Source organism: Lactuca saligna, chromosome 1 (assembly GCF_052625555.1).
Source record: "Lactuca saligna cultivar CGN05327 chromosome 1, ASM5262555v1, whole genome shotgun sequence".
Lineage (NCBI taxonomy): Eukaryota > Viridiplantae > Streptophyta > Magnoliopsida > Asterales > Asteraceae > Lactuca > Lactuca saligna.
Window position 1 is genome coordinate 63,259,097 of NC_136417.1, and position 16,762 is coordinate 63,275,858.

At 35.1% G+C, this 16,762-nt stretch overlaps 2 protein-coding genes and 1 long non-coding RNA gene across 3 annotated transcripts; 2 read left to right on the forward strand and 1 right to left on the reverse strand.

Moving 5' to 3' along the window:
- Positions 1-261: 261 nt before the first annotated feature.
- On the reverse strand, positions 262-3,772 carry LOC145037890 (70 kDa peptidyl-prolyl isomerase-like). Its single transcript, XM_078986646.1, has 12 exons — positions 3,447-3,772; positions 3,261-3,347; positions 2,877-3,137; positions 2,707-2,781; positions 2,550-2,630; positions 2,243-2,440; positions 2,063-2,149; positions 1,800-1,975; positions 1,597-1,719; positions 1,231-1,505; positions 1,023-1,143; positions 262-495 (listed from the first exon to the last, which is right to left on the reverse strand). Exons 1-12 carry the CDS (start codon positions 3,652-3,654, stop codon positions 442-444), a joined length of 1,746 nt encoding a protein of 581 aa, XP_078842772.1. The 5' UTR covers positions 3,655-3,772; the 3' UTR covers positions 262-441.
- A 15-nt stretch (positions 3,773-3,787) lies between these two features.
- On the forward strand, positions 3,788-4,649 carry LOC145037900 (uncharacterized). The gene is made up of 2 exons (XR_013679031.1): positions 3,788-3,909; positions 4,407-4,649. It is a non-coding gene; the product is annotated as an uncharacterized LOC145037900 (long non-coding RNA).
- Positions 4,650-5,310: 661 nt separating this feature from the next.
- LOC145007279 (uncharacterized) lies at positions 5,311-5,955 on the forward strand. Its single transcript, XM_078966247.1, has one exon. The coding sequence runs from the start codon at positions 5,311-5,313 to the stop codon at positions 5,953-5,955; it is 645 nt and encodes a 214-aa protein (XP_078822373.1).
- The last annotated feature ends 10,807 nt before the right edge of the window (positions 5,956-16,762 follow it).

Genomic DNA, 16,762 nt, shown 5'->3' on the forward strand with positions numbered 1-16,762 from the left:
AAAATATCATTGAATTTCATTAAATAAACATTAAATATTATTCATGTTAATATTTAATTTGATAGGAAGATTTGTAGGAAAATAAGTAGGAGGATATTTAATTTCTCTAAATTATATAATTTATTGGTGTTCTTTTAAATGTATCCCAAAAATTCAAAAATACCCTCTTCAATCTAAATAAATTACATAACCTATAAGAATTTTGTGTTCAATTTTTGTTGTTTTCTAACAAAATCAAATCGAGTCGATTAAGTATGGAAAGATCCAAAAAATGCGAGTTATTATAACTAATCAATTTTCATAAGTCTTTCAAAAACACTACAATACCTCCTCACAAAAACCTCACTAACCGAAAACATGTGTAATCATGTCGATTTTTAGACTGCTTTTCTAGTTATTCATAGTGATTATAGAGCAAAAAAACAAGTCCAAATTCACTCATCATGCATTGCTATCAATCGTCATGGGCACCCTTTCTTGTTTTCTTGCTCCAGTCTGCAATATGTCACAAATTTAGTTTCTAAGGTTATTTTCAATGAGGAGAACATACATGTCTTTTGCACACCTACTGATATCGGTCTTAGGGGTTTTTTTTTTTTCTCAATTAAGTCATCTATAAGTAAGTGGTTGAATGCGTAATGATGTTTGTTCAGATAAAGTGTTGTATACATAAAGTCTATTTCTTTTTTCTAGACTTTTCTAGACTAAATAAACGGTTCGAATGAGACCAAATAACCATTTTGCCTTTACATCTGTAAAAAAAAAATTCAAAATATTCACAATTTTTAATGTGAGAAAACTTGGGAAGGAAAAAAGGGCAAGTCGGTAAAGGGCTAGTGCCTTAATACATTAAACCATGTTTTTTTGGCTTAACCAATTAAGTCATTTTGTCCAGATTAAGTGCTTAATACATTAGGTCAAAAATAAACATTCCCTTAAACAGATGCATGCCAAAGGCAAAACAATTTGTCCTGTTATGGCGTGGCATGTCATGTCAATACATCCATTTTATTGCAACTTACACTAGATTGTAGGTGTTCCAATTTGTTCATTTTCCTGAAAATATTTCCATAAAATTGGGCATCCTTCTTGTTATACTCCTTCACCTTTTCTTTCAACAATTTGTACTCCAACTTCACATCCCTAATCAAAAACCAAAATCATACACAATTCTTAGCTTCTTTCAAATTCAAAATTCAAAATTCAAAAATCCAAAGAAATCAAAATTACCTATTTTTAGGATCAATCTCGAGTGCTTTCCTAATATCCATCTCTGCAAGATCCAAATCAACAAGTTGAATGTATGCTTGGGCTCTTCTATAAAGCGCCTTCACATTCTTGCTATCAGCATCCAAGACCTTTGTGCAAAGCTTTACTGTTTGTTTATAGTCTTTCAGTTTTAATTTGCATGCAGCATTGTTCAAATTGCAGCTGATTTTTAGGATTTTGGATTCTTGTTTTTCATCATCATTAAAAGTTGAGTCATATTCAACGAAGCTAAGAGCCTGTGTCATAAAAAAGGTTGTATGGTTTATATATACAAGAGATGAAGTATAATAATAATAAATATATAATATGTATTTATATTTATATTACCTTTTCGTATCTTTTTGAAGCTCTCTCGTATTTTTGTCTCTTGAAAAGCGTATTCCCTTCTTCTTTCTTTCTCCCTGAAGTTTCGATCTTTTCTTGTGTACTTAATTCCCACGTGTCTTTTTCCTGTAACAACTCAAACCATTTTTATCCTTCCGAATTCTTCAAGAACCCTAAAAAGATCAAAACTTTTGCAATTTCCATACCTTTTCAAATGAAATCAACTCAATATCATAATACACATTGGAATTCGCAGGAATAATTGCTGATTCTTGATGTGATTCGATTGAACCAAATCCATACTCTGGATGAATAGTCAACACTGCAACTTCACCCTTCTTCATCGTCTTCACACTTCTATCAATTCCATCAATAACTTGTTCTATCATCAAAAAAGAAACCGATTTCGTTGTTATTAGCTCACGTCTTTTCATTATTTTTATTAAAGAAACACCAAAATCGCACTCACCTTCATCAATCTTGAACTCAAATGGTGTCTCGTTGTGTCCTTTATTCACAAACACAGTTCCATCTTCGAGTTTCCCAACCAATTTCACTATTTAAAAAAGAGAAAAGCATAAGTACATTAAGGCTTATAAAGGGCCCACAATGTCCACGTGGGATGAGTTGTTACAAAGAAGAAGAAAACCTTGAACAATTGCACCATCATTCGGACGATCATACCCTTCTCCTTCTTTCAAGATTTTCTTTAAAACCTTTTTATCTGTTGTAACCTCTGAAACAATCTTCCATGAAACCAACTCAACTGTTATTTGAATGGTGGTGTTTGGTGGCACAACACATTCATCACCACCTGATGGGTCCCACCCGTTCTCCCCAAATCCATCTATCGATCAAAAATGACGAAAAAGCCCTTCAAGATTCAATCTTGCGAATGTGAAATATAATAAACTAAAATTTCGTGTGGATTCGAATTCAAAAAATCAAAATCTCACATTGTGGCTTCACTATGAAGACGGCTTTTTCTCCCTTCTTCATTGTTTTCACAGCTTTTGACAATGCAGGACAAAAACACCCTATGCATATATAACTTCTTGTAAGTAACAATTGTTGAGGGTAAATACGTAATTTCCACAACGGGAAACTACTTACCATCTTTAACCGTAAATTCGACCTCCTCACTTTTTGAAACTAAACTTCCATCCTCAAGCCGCACCTCATACTTAACTGTATGACACACGAATCATGTTATGACAGACATATTATGACACAACATGACATAACAGGTTAACACAGTTTAACAGTAAAAAGATGTAATGTACCTAGAACTTCATCTGGATCTTTAGGAGTTTGCCAGTTTTGTCCTTCAGTTACTATTGTCTTCAAAATTCCTCCATCTTTGGAAATATCTTTCACTTTGGTCCATGAAAGCAACTCAATTTCAAACTGAAGTGTTGCATTAGGAGGAATAGTGGGAGGCGATCCGGATTCACCATATGCAAGAGTGGGAGGAATTGTAAAAAGGGATTTTTCGCCTTTTTTCATAGTCTTGATACCATCGTCCCACCCTTGGATCACGTGTCCTGTAATGGCAAAAACGAATATCAAGAAGATTACAGAAATCGACTCATGGGTAATGTTACAAATACGATTGCTACTTTAGAAAGAAGAATTATCGTGTGAAATTGTTCAGAATTACTCTTTACCGAGCCCGAGCTTGAACTTAAATGGCAGCTCCCGATCGAGGCTTGAATCGAATCGAGTTCCATCGAGTAAACTTCCAACATAGTGAACTGTAGAATTGAATCAGAATGCAACATTATGGAATTCCCAAATCGAAATTCATGTAAATGATGAAAGTTTTGATTTTGAAGAAAATGTATGGAAATTACCTTCAACTTCATCGCCATTAATGGGGGTATCCCAGCCAGCACCTTCATTAAGGATCTTTTTCTTCAACCCATTTTTTCCAATCTCCTTCTCTTCTCCCACTTTCCCGCCAGCTCCACCCTCCGGCACGTCCATTTCGTCGCCGATTGGGTCTTCTCCGTCGATTTCGTTCAATTTTCCGGCAGTGGGAATATCAAAATCGTCCTCCATTTATCCGATAACACAGTTTTATATCTCTGTATATCCAAATGCAGACAAAAAACGGAAGGGGGTGATGGTGAAACGTGAGGTTGTTATCTGAAGGGTGTTCGGATATGATCTGAGAGGCTCTGATTGAATCAAATGACACAGAAGAGATGGTGCTTCTGCCATGGGGTATATATACGCATGGGTTTGAAGGGAGAGAGAGTGAGAGTTCCATGGATTTGAAGAGAAGATGAGAGCGGGTAAAAGGGATGATGTTTGGTAAGTAAGCTGTCTCTTTAACGCCGTCTTTTCCTCTATGATCCAATCTTCATGGGTGTGTTAATTACCATTACAGTTCCTGAAATTAAAAAGAAACCCTACTGATAGTTGGAAGAAATTCGAAATGGGTTCTGTTTTATTGATGATTTTAGAACTTTAGATCGGCAAAATTTGGATGATTTATCTGATTATCAAGAACTCAGGGCATGGTTTGGTTGATTTTGAATTTGAGCTTCTAAATTAAATGATTTTTTTTTTGTGAAATTTAGTGTGACCAAATAAATAATAAATTATTTAATTCATGAAAAGTTGTACGAATTTACGTAACAAAATCAAAATTAAAAATCTCAGATTTTTATTATCATCCATATAAAAGTAAGTATGACTATACTTAAACAACACTACTCCAAACATAACCAAACCTTATTTCCATTGGAAAATATACAAACATAATAAAATATTATATTGACTTTGATGAGTTTTGTTTTTATTCTTAGGCTGGAGGGTGTGGCTGCGGTTTGTGCCAGCTGGACCACGCACACTGCCCCCAGACTGCAGTCTGGTGCGGTTTTACCGCACTGCGGCTGGTGAATACCGCGTCACATGATTGGCTGGTGAAATAACCGACCGTTAAATGTTTTTGGGCGTTGCTTTTTTAATTTTTTTTTCTTTTTGCTTTTCTTTCCTATATATACATATACAATTCATTTGTTTTTAACCACAATACAACCTTTTCTCTCTCTCAAAATTAAAAAAAAAAAAAATCACCACTCTTTCTCAAAAATGTCATCTTCTGAAGAATTTCAGACTATTTTTGATGTTGCTGTTACGTGTGCTCAAATGGCGAAACAAACATACGATGCTTTATGCAAATAACGCAGCTATTAGTTCTCAACGAAGAACACAAAGATATATTTTCAGAAATTGTGAAGAAGCCAACCAACGTTTAGTGCAAGACTATTTTGAACAGAATGCCACTTATCAAGGGTATCATTTTCGTAGGTGCTTCAGAATGTTCAAAGGTTTATACGAACGTATAGTTGAAGATGTAACGAGGGAGTGCAGTTTTTTTCAACAACGTTACGATGCTAGAAGTACACCCAGTTTCACTCCCTTACAAAAATGCACGGCCGCACTTCGTCAGTTAGCATATGGCATTCCGCCTGATGCGTTAGACGGAAGTTTTAGGATGTCTGCTAAGATAGCACTAGACATATTTACGTAGGCCTACACGTAATAACATCCTGTGATTGCAAGCTCATCATGCTAATGTGCATGGGTTTCCTGGAATGCTAGGAAGCTTAGATTGCCTCCATTGGGCATAGGAAAATTGCCCTACTTCATGTCATTGGCAATTTACCCGAGGTGATCATTGTCACCCAACGGTCATACTTGAAGTAGATGCATCACAAGATATGTAGATTTGGCATGCTTTTTTTTGCTTCTCCCGGTTCGATTAACGACATCAATGTTCTTAATCATTCACCTATATTTAACAACATATATGATGAATCCGCACTACATTCTTCTTTTAAAGTGCGTGGAACGCCATATAAGTATGGTTATTATCTGGTCGATGGAATATATCCTGAGTATGTTGTGTTTGTTAAATCGTTTACGTGTCCACATGGTTCTAGACGAAAGAAATTCACGAGAGCTCAAGAAAGAGCTGGGAAGGATGTTGAGCGTGCTTTTGGAGCTCTAAAGAAATGGTGGTTCATATTGAAAAAACCAGTAAGTTACTTAGGCGAGGAAAAACTTCAAGAAATCATGTATACATGTCTCATATTGCATAACGTGATTATTGAAGATGAAGGAAGAGCGATATGTGCGTTTGACGAGGTAGAAACCATACCAAAGACACAACCAATAGAAATTAGTGGCGAAGAGTATATGAACAGGAGAGTAGAGATACGTTGCACTGAAACATTTCACAATCTTCGCAATGACTTGGTGGAACACATTTACGGGGTTCAAAACATTAACCTTAATTTGGATCCATCGGATGACTTCAAAGACGAGTTCTCGGAGAAGGACTTTATGTAGTTTGCTTTAGTTATTTTATTTGTGTTTTTTAAGTTTCTAGGATTATTTTAACGTCATGTGTGTGTGGTTTTCGTTTTTTTTTTTTGGTAATGCAATGTAACGTTTTATTAATTTTCAAGTAATGAAAAATTATGTTTTTTATTAAAAAAGAAGTTTTAATTAAAATAGCTACAAAAAGTGTGGCACCACTCCCTTGGTGTGGCAGGAAACCACACTTGTGTGGTAAAAAGTGACATGGCGCTTATGTGCCGAGGGAGGGAGTGCGGTTTCGGTGGCACCACTCCCTCCAGCCTTAATGGTTAACGAGCCACCAACCTCTTATTCGATGTGATAATATGGCCTTCCTTTATGATGTTACTTTCGCTCCTCAAGTACTCGTTTTAATTTTTTGGCATCAACAACTTGATTATCCCGGTGATCAAGCATTAAAGCCTCTACTTTCAAGTATTTTAATTTTTTGTAATAACCAAAAAGTCTACTGCATTATGTCAAGCTTTTCAGTTTGGTAAATACGTTAAATTTCCTTTTGAAATTTCTAATTTCGACATGCTTTCAATATTATTCACTCAATATTGGGAAATCTTTGATTTCAAGTGTGGACCCTCCGGTCTCACTCCTTAGGTTGGACCCTCCGGTCCAATCTCAGTAAAGCACAGAATAATATAACATATATCACAAAGACAAAATGCACAATATCACATATTTCAATACAAACACATATAACCCTCCAGTCGATAACTCAATAAGACCCTCCGATCACATAGTATTACCGCTCAGGTAAGTATAGTGAGAAGACTCATCTCGGAAGTAAGCAAGTAGATCTAGCACCCCACAAACAGTTTAGACTATGTCTACATAATATAATTATCTCTAATAATTAAATTGTAATAACCACTAGAGATGCTAAGCTAACTTCTCCATTAATATCATGAGGGGTGAAAATACCATTTTACCCCTCCATGGTCTCTAAGGTCCACAGTTCACCAAACCCTAAAAGTCAATGAAGTCAATGCTCCAATCAACAGTCCTTGTTAACTAAACTTGTTGAGTTACTTCGTTTTCTCTAGAATATCGGGAAAATCCAACTCAACTCATCGAGTTATCTCCTCAACCCGCCGAGTTGCAGCGCGTCCAGTCTAATCGGGGAAAACCCTAACTGACTCGTCGAGTTGGCTCATGCACTCGTCGAGTCCCTCTAGACAATTTCTCATTCAGACGATTCTAAGTAGAAATAAGGTCTCAATCTCTAGATATAGCCTCTCAAGGATGAAACTGTTGGATTAGTGTCTAAGTTCATAACTATTTTGGTATATACTTGACACGATGGTGCATGGTCCTTTTGGGTTGCCTTCACCAAAGCAACTTGATAGGATGAATTATAGAGAGGGAGAGGATTAATTATGATTTATTAATATATTATGAGAATAATATATTAAAGGAGAAATCATATTGGTTAATTAATATTAGTCAATAATTAATTAAGAATTTATTTATGTGGCTAAAAGACATTAATTAAACTTAAGGGACTAGAACTATCAATTGTATGATAGTTGAATATTGGGCTAATGGACTCAATATTAGAGGGGTGGACGAATTCTATGGGGAAACCCATTAGAAATCATCCTAGGCCTCTAAGAAGGGAGTCTATGGGTTGCTTAGGGCTTAACCAGTCAAATTAGGGTTTCCTTGTTAGATAACCCTAATAGCCTCACCATTTAAGGATCCCTAGAGCACCAAAAACGTGGCTAAGAGTTTCCTTAGGGTTTCCACACGTTTTTGGGTGCCTCCTCTCTTATTATTCTTCATTCTCTTGTTCTTGGTGTTTGTGAGCCATTAGAGGAGTGACACTTGTGACTCTAAGCTTTCTAAAGCCATTACAAGGAGGATTTGAGTTGTTATTACTATATAACAACAAAAGGTATGTATTCTAATCTTCTTGGTGAATTTCGAAAATAGTATGTATCATTAGGGTTTTATTATGTGTTCATAAAGTTGTGTAACTATAGTGAAAACATAGATCCAATTCTACGGTTGCATGCACACATAGGATTATCTGTATAAAACCCATCAGTGGTATCAGAGCCAATGGTTTTTGTTTTCAATTAGCTTTTATTCAAATGTATGAACTTGACATATTAGGGTTTATGGCTAATAAACCCTGAAGGCTAGGTAATTTTCGCAATTATGGTTGCAAAACCCTAGTTGGCGATTTTTTGCTAGGGTTTCCCAAAACCTTTCCTTAGCCTCCAAGATTTTGAAATCTAGGGTTATCCAACCCTTGGATTTCGAAATTACCTCCTTTCCAAAGGTTAGATCCTAAATTTTAGGGATTTGGATTATCTCGTATCTTGTAATTATCTTTTAATAGTTAAATATGGTAATTAAAGATTTTGGGATATCTCATCCCTTATTTTCGAAATCTATGTAGATGTTTAAGGGATTAGGATATCTTAAATGTATAAATGGTAATTATCCTCATGATTTAGATAATCCCTTATGATTTAATAATTAAAATTTATAGTCTAATTCAAGATAATTATTAAATCAAGAGTTTTAATATTTAAAATTTTAATTTAAATGTCTTAAATTCGAAAATTTTAAGTGAGATTTAAACCTAATTGTTTTGAAAAGTTTCAAAACTTGCCCTCAAGTTTTGGAATTTAAATTGTTGATTAAAAGTTAATTTTGAAAGTATAAATTCCAAAACCCTAATTTTGAAAAGTTCAAATTAAACCCTTATGGTTTTATTAAATTAATTAAGTGTATAATTAAAGGAGAGTTAATAAATCTATAATGATTTTGGTTAATTAAAAGTATAATTTAAACCACCTAGTATTTTAAAAGTGTAAAATACACCCTTATATTATGTATAACATTAAAATTTTAATATTATATATGTATAACTAAAATGCTAGTCTTACCGTTAGTAGGCCTCATTCATGAAGCTGATCTATAAGGGGGGTATAAGGTTATGGCCTATAAAATGGCCGTTTAATGGATATCCACTCTTACCCACCGCTTCCTTGATTGGTGGAGGGTCGTTAGCCGAACGGGTAGGATAGGGCAAACCCTTTCCATTAAAAGTATAATGAAGTATAAAGTAACTAAAAGTTTTACAAAATTCTCAGTCTTAGTTACTTTAGGCAAAAGTGAATTGATGCAATTCCATGAAATTACACTTTGTAGCCTTGCGAAGACGTTAGTGGAGCGTGTGTGGTTAACCGACACACTAAATGGTTCTAAGCAAAGGTAGCAAAGGGTGACTCAATGTTTGTCATAGTTCGGGGGAGCGTGTGTGGTTAACCGGCACATCGAATAGGTGATCGTAACATGTGGGGGCACCATGTAAGTTTGCATGGTTATTCACACCCGCTTTGTGATCCTCGGTATCCCAGTTACAAACAAGAGGGGCATATCAAGATTTAAACATGCCATTGAAAAGTTCAATGAATCTCAAAGGATCTAGGAGTTTTCATAGATTTAAAACTTAAATTTCTTTTTCGTTTTTTATGGTGGAAATTAGTGAATCGTCATTTACCTACCTTCAAATATTCTGCAACTAGATTACGGCATCCCTTTTCTAGGTTGTAGCATATTGTGTTGGGTCCTAGCCTTAATATCTCATTTGGGTGATTTATTAATGACTCAATCAATCAACTAACTTGAATTTAGTTTCTCCCGTTTTGTAGATGTCAAAGTACGACAACTATGGTATTCCCAAATCCCATGGAACAAGCTTTCCACATGAAGATGATATTCCATGATTCGATTGAGGAACAAGAGATCATGCTTCACTTCCTTCACCTCCTCCAATTATTCTCCCTAACACACAAGTATGAAGGCTTGAAAAGTTCAAGCTCACTCAAGCCCTTTTGGCAAGTAAACATGGGAAACCTATGTATCTACACGTCCTAGAGATGAAGTCACACATTGAAAGGTTAAGGATGTTGGGTGTCGAGATTTCAGGTAAGTTGGCTGTTGACTGGGTTCTTCAGTCGCTTCCTGAATCATATAGTGAGTTCGCAAGAGAGTACTATATGATGGATCATGACGTGACCCTCATTGATTTGATCTATTTGCTTATAGTTGCTGAATCAGAAATGATTTGGCGAGCTGGTCGAGCAAATTTGTCTGGTAAATCAAACTCCCAAACTTCAATGGATATTAAAAATTGTGACATTGGAGATCCAGAAAAGGTAGATTCTACGATAGTTCCATGTGTCATTCCAAAGGAATCCATTTGCTTTTATTGCCAAGAGAAGAGGCATTGGAGACGAAGTTGCCCTATTTACCTAAGAGATCTGAGAGATGGGAGAGTCAAAACGTATGGCTCTAATTTTGGTAAAATCCATTAACTAACTCTTTTAAGTTCCTATTCTAGATTCTTAATACTGTTGGATTAATGTCTAAGTCCATAACTATAATTGGTAAGACTTGACCCGACCCGGCATGGTCCATTTGGGTTGCATGGCATCATGCACTTGGATAGACTATAATGAGAGAAATAAGACACTTACGGTTATTAATATATTATAAGTTCTAGTATATTAATAATAAGAATAATGAGATTATTTAATTAGTATTGATCAAGAATTAATCTAGAATTAATTAAGTGATTAAAAGAAGACTAATTAAATATATGGGTTGATTGTGTAAATCATTCATTCTTATATATGTGGGCTTGTGATCCAAGATTCCTTATGTTGGACTAAGTCCATGGGGTGACCCATGGATACTCCATGGAGGTTAAAATCCATGGAGCATAAGGAATGGGTAAAGTCATGAGTTACATGGTGTAACCCTAATAGCCACCATATAAAAGAAACCCATGGCTCAAGAAATCGTAACTAACACTATGTGTGTGTATGAGGGCTAGACGATTTCATGAAGTGTTCTAATTTCTCTCTAAGTTATTCCAAGTGCTTATGGTGTTGTGTGAACCATTTGAGGTGTCACACTTGGGGCACTAGGCACTCAAGCTTCATGAAGACAAGCACTATCAAAGAGGTATGTATTCTATCTTGTTATATCCATTATTTTGTATGCTAGATTAGGATAATACCTTGGATGTTCATATTTGCATGTATAATAGAGAAAACATAGATCCAAGGTATTTAGGGTTGCATGTACACTTAGGAGTGTTAGAATGCTCATAACCCAACAGTGGTATCAGAGCCAGGTTTGTTTTCTTGTTATACCTGCAATAGAAGCTGAAAAATCGAGTTTTGATGCTGTCAGCCCAGCTGACTCGCCGAGTCCATGAAGGGACTCGACGAGTCTAAGGCAAAATGCATCCAACTCGCCGAGTTGTGTTCATGCACTCGACGAGTTGGACCCCAGACAGCATATCTTCGAGGTTTTTGGCTAGAAATGGACTAGGAACATTACCCTAAGTTGTTTTGAACTTATAAACTTGTTTTTTAATGTGGTAATGTTCATGCTAATCCATTTTCAAAGATAATTGTCAATAGATTCATGTTTTGTATTAGTTTAAAGGTTAGACTAATTACATGAAAAAGTTTGATTTGAATTATCTTGTTCTTATGAGTTGCTTAGATTAATAGAAAAGTTGAGTGAAAAAGTTGTTTTCAATCCAAATTAATCTAAGAGTTGAGTATAAAATGTGTTTGTGTAACTTATCCTTAAGTTACATGAAGAGTCACATTAAAGACTCATAAAACTCATAAAAGTTGGCAATGGTTACAAAAGATGAAGAGTCTTGTCCTTAAGTTATGGAGGTTCAAGAGTCACTTCATTAATAAATAAATAAATAAAATATGTAACATTAATTAATTCCATAAGTTATAAAATAAAGAAAAGATTAATTCTTTATTAGTTTAAAGTCTTCCATAATTTGTCCACAAGTTATGGAACTTGAAGAGTTTTTGGATTAAAACTACTTTAAATACATAAGTTATGGAATTAATTAGTTTTGAATAGTTTCAAAACTTGCCCTCAAGTTTTGGAATTTGTAAAGTTTTCTCTTATGAATACTTTAATTCCAAGGTAGCCCTTAGAATTTTAAAAGTTAAAATTCAACCCTTATACTTTATAATATTATAAGTTAATAATATATATATGTATAAGAGTAAAGTCGGTCTTACCGCTAGTACGCCTCATTCACGAAGCCGGTCTATAAGGTGGGTATAAGGTTGTTGCCTATAAAATGGCAACTTAATGGGTGTCCACTCTCACCCACCGCTTACTTGACTGGTGGAGGGTCGTTAGCCGAACGGGTTTGACAGGACTATAATTCTCCCATCATTAAAAGTATTAATGATAAATACTAAGTAACTAAACTCTTAAGAATTCCCAATCTTAGTTACTTAGGAAAATGTGAATAAGGTGCTAATCCACGAAATTACACTTTGCACTTTGTTTAAGTCGGTTAGTGGAGTGTGTGTGGTTAACCGGCACACTAACTCGTATTTAACAAGGTAGGCAAAGGGTAACTTAATGTTTATCATAGTATCGATGGAGCGTGTGTGGTTAACCGGCACATTGATTGAGGGATAAACACTTAAGGGTACCCAGTAATTTGCATGGTTACTTCACACCTTGTTTTGTGATCCTCGGCATCCCAATCACAAAACCTGAAGGGCACACTCGAGATTGAAACATGCCATTGAACAGTTCAATGAATCTCAAAAGATCTAGGAGTTTCAAAACCAATTAAAACCTAATAATACATTTCGTTTATCTTGGTGGAAATTGGTGAATCGTCATTCACCTACCTTCAAATTGTTTTATAGCTTGGATTACGGCATACCTCTTCTAAGTTATAAAATAGTTTGTTGGGTCCTAGCCTTAATATTTCATATTGGGTGTCATATTAAGGACTTTTAGATCAACTATCTTGAATATCTCCCAAAAGATGTCTGGTTTAGACATTTATGATCTTCCCAAATCTCTTGCTTTCCTAAATGAAGATGATGTCCCATGGATATCATACTTCTCTCTCCTCCTCCAATTATTCTCCCTACCCCACAAGTTCTTTAAAAGTTTAAAGTCACTCGAGCCCTATTGGCAAGGCAAGGTCTTGGTGTGGTCACATCTCGGAGATGTAGTCACATATTGACAAGCCGGGAGAGTTGGGTGTCAAAGTCTTGAGAAAGTTGATGGTTCAAACACTTTCTAAGTCACATAGTGAGTTCCTTTGGGACACCTATGAAACAGACTATGACAAGACCCTTAATGATCTTATCTATTGTTACGATCAACTTCCTGAAACTTTATGGACATTGACAATGGTGACACTGGAAATACAGAAAAAACATTCTCTTCCCAATGGAAAGGGATCGGCCATAGTCAACTCGGTTGAACAAATGGTAAAGAGAAAAAGGCTAAGTCTGTGATAGTCCCATGTACCATTATCAAAGGGTCCATATGTTTATATTGCCAAAGAAAGGGTCATTATTTGCGAAGCTGCCAAATTTACCTAAGGGTGTTAAAGTCAATAAGGTTGACTCTACTTCAGGTAAAGTCCACTACTCTAACTCTGTTAAGTTTCTATTCTGAGATTCTTGATGCATGATGTGACTGGGTCACATGGTAATGTTTTAAGAATCAAAGAAAAGTAAAGGAACTTAAAGAAAGAATATGCTGAATCTGATCGCATAGATGGATTTCTATCGCGTAGTTTGAAAATCGGATTCTTGAGCTACTTCTTAGGAGTTATGAGATATTGCTAAGGAATAGATAACAACAAGTTTTTATATGGATTGTAAGGATAAGTTTTTCCGCATAGTTTTTAAAATAAAAGGAAATTTTGATTTTATTTATTTTAAAATATCCTTACAATGGCATTTGAGGAAAAAATTGTTGCTTATATGATTCCATTAATAGCAAGAGTGGAAATATGAAATTGATTCCTTCATTTGTGGTAATGTCTAAATTTACCAAATAAGGAAAGATTCTCATCATCCAAAGTCTCAATTGGACCGGGACTTGGAATCATGCAAGTTGTATAGCATGATGAATGAGAACTTTTCAAGTATTGGAAAAATTAAGACTAATTACTTATTCACATGGATGTGTGAGTCAAGTAATGGACTAAGGGATCGAGTACATAGTCATGTGCACTGATTAAGTCCACCACAAAAGATATAAGGCTATTCGTCATATTTTACTAGAGTTCAGTAAATATGATTATACTTACAAGCTTAAGTGTAACTCTGAGACATTGGAAAAGGTTCCAATGCATAGCAGAGCGGATAAGAAGAATCAAATTAGGCAGAAGGATAAAAGTTTCTCAAATCTGAAAAGATGGGAGAGTACTTTAGTATCAGTTTTGTGATCATCTTAATGATTAAGAAACCATATCAAAATTAGTTCTCTAAGGAAGTCTTAGTGCATTCTTATGACTAAGAAGAAGGGATCTTGAATTGTTGAAATGGTTAAATCAAGAAGATGAGTCATACTTCGTTCCAATACAAGTCTTAGAGTCGTACTCCAAGATTATAATTTGAGTGACATGTCTTAAAGAAGGTTTAAAACACTTATCAAATGTAAAAGTAAAAGTTTTCTACTCTTGTACATTTGAAATTGGTAAGTTGTGATGTTTTGGATAAAACAAAGACCAACTAAGGCCAATTATGTGAAGTGTTTGTCTTGATTAGAATCCACACTATCTCTTGGATGTTTGACAAGGGAGTCTTATAGGTCAAGAGGACAGTGGGAGTCTTAAAGGTCTTGAAAGTCTCAAGAACTAATCAAGAATGAAACCTGAAGTTCCTCACTAGCACACAACTTGAGGTTTATAACCTATCGTGTTGACATATTCTGTGCCCATTCCAGTTAAAGTTGGCTTTGCATATGAGTTCTTAGAGTTCTCAATGTGTTGCACAACAACTTGGAAGCAATGGTAGGCCCTTGAGCTACCAGGTGGCAAGAAATTAAGATTGAGTTCAGTCCATATGAGTTTGGATTTGTCATTATCCTTGTCTTGTGACTATGATTTTGACAATTCACATGGATAAGAACACATACACCATTAAATCTAAGTGTCATAAGGTTTCTCTCCGATTCATGAAAATGATGGTGAGGAAACACTTCCACTAAGTAGATTTTAGCTAGATAGCAATTGTGTTCTCAAAGTCGTTAGTGGAGCGTGTGTGGTTTACCAGCACACTAACTTGGACTTGTGAGAAATGGCAAAGGTCAAAACGATCAAGACTATGATTACGGCATCCCTTTTCATAGTTCTTAAAATTGTTTTGACACACCCATAAGCTATCTAAGGAAGGTGTATGTTTTTGATAAAGTCTTATCAAAACAATCTAGTATCAGAAATCTGAACTTTGGTAAGAAAGTCAATAAAGTATTGATTTCTAGAAGTCGAGCTTTCTGAGTATATGTCAAAGCTAGTGGGAGCATAAGTGTTATGCTAATAATCATCATGTTAGTGGGAGCATGATAATTACGATAAGTATTGCAAGCTAGTAATGTTAATTATAGAAAACAAAAGGTTTCAGTTGGGAAAAAGTTGTTTTGCTATAATTAAGGGAGAGGAAATTATACTTCATCTCAAATCTATAAGCTTAGATCGTGAGGTTTTAATCATTTAGTCAAGGATATATATGAATTTCATGTTGGAATGGCTCAACATAAGGAAATTCTGTATATGGGTCCATTATTTGCGTTCTTAAATTCGATTATGATTACGGCATCCCTTTTCATAATCTGAATTATGAGAACTTGGCAAATTGAAATGGAAATGTTATAGCAAAAGACTGGTTTAGTCTTTATGTGAGACATCATGAATCGTGTCCCATATGCTTCGGATATAGGACCGATTACATGTGCTATATTCATCCTTTCTAAAATTTTCCGAATGCCTGGGGCGTTAAGAATGGAAAAGGTTTAGAACTGGATATGACTAAAAAGGATTAAACAATTGTCGAGGACAATCTAAGGTTTACCAAAGACTGGTTTCTCAAGGACAATTGGAAGTATAGTGATAATTCTGGAAGGACCATATTGACATAATCTGTAATAAGGCAACTCTTGTTCAGAAGTGATAGTCAAAATGGAATCTGGAAATGTTTCAAAGTTAGAATTTTCAATCTGTGTAAGATTAAGGAAACTTAATGCAAGAAGGATGGTTCCAGGGAGTTGATCTCCTTTGGAATGCTCTGTAATGATTGTTGCCAAGTCTTTCTGAATTTGTGCATAATCATTACAAGAGGATCGATGCATATAAGTTTAGAATCTAACAGATTTCAGTAAATGACATGAATTTGGAATTCTTGCATTTGCAGTAAGGATTTGGGAGTGTGAAAAGAGAATCATTGAAGATTATGTTCAATTGATCTAGTTCACAAAGTAAAGATCATAGACAAACATAGTATGCATACTTGGTGTATGGCATGACTAGTGTTTAGAAAACATAGTGTACATGCTTGGAGCATGGGACAACTATTGTTTTCAATTCAAGAATAATGTTGATAGCTGAAACAATATACAATGAATAATGTGTAATCATATGGTGATAAATAAAAGGTGTTTTATTTATATTCATAAGTTCTGAGACCATATTGGATTCAATTATTCTTGTGTTTCATTTTGCATGTTTTGACTTCCAGAATAAACTAGGTTATTCTTCCGAAATGACTACGTTATTCAAACCATCCACAGTTGGTCATATGTTGGAAGTAGATATGAATTAAGACTATCATGGGTTGGCTTGTAGAGGTCTAAGTTGTTGGACAAAGGGCTACAACACTCATGAGTGCTCATAAGGTCTGAGTATTGGATTCAACCCGCGCTCATTGGAATCACTTCATGGGTTTTATCACGAGTGATCATG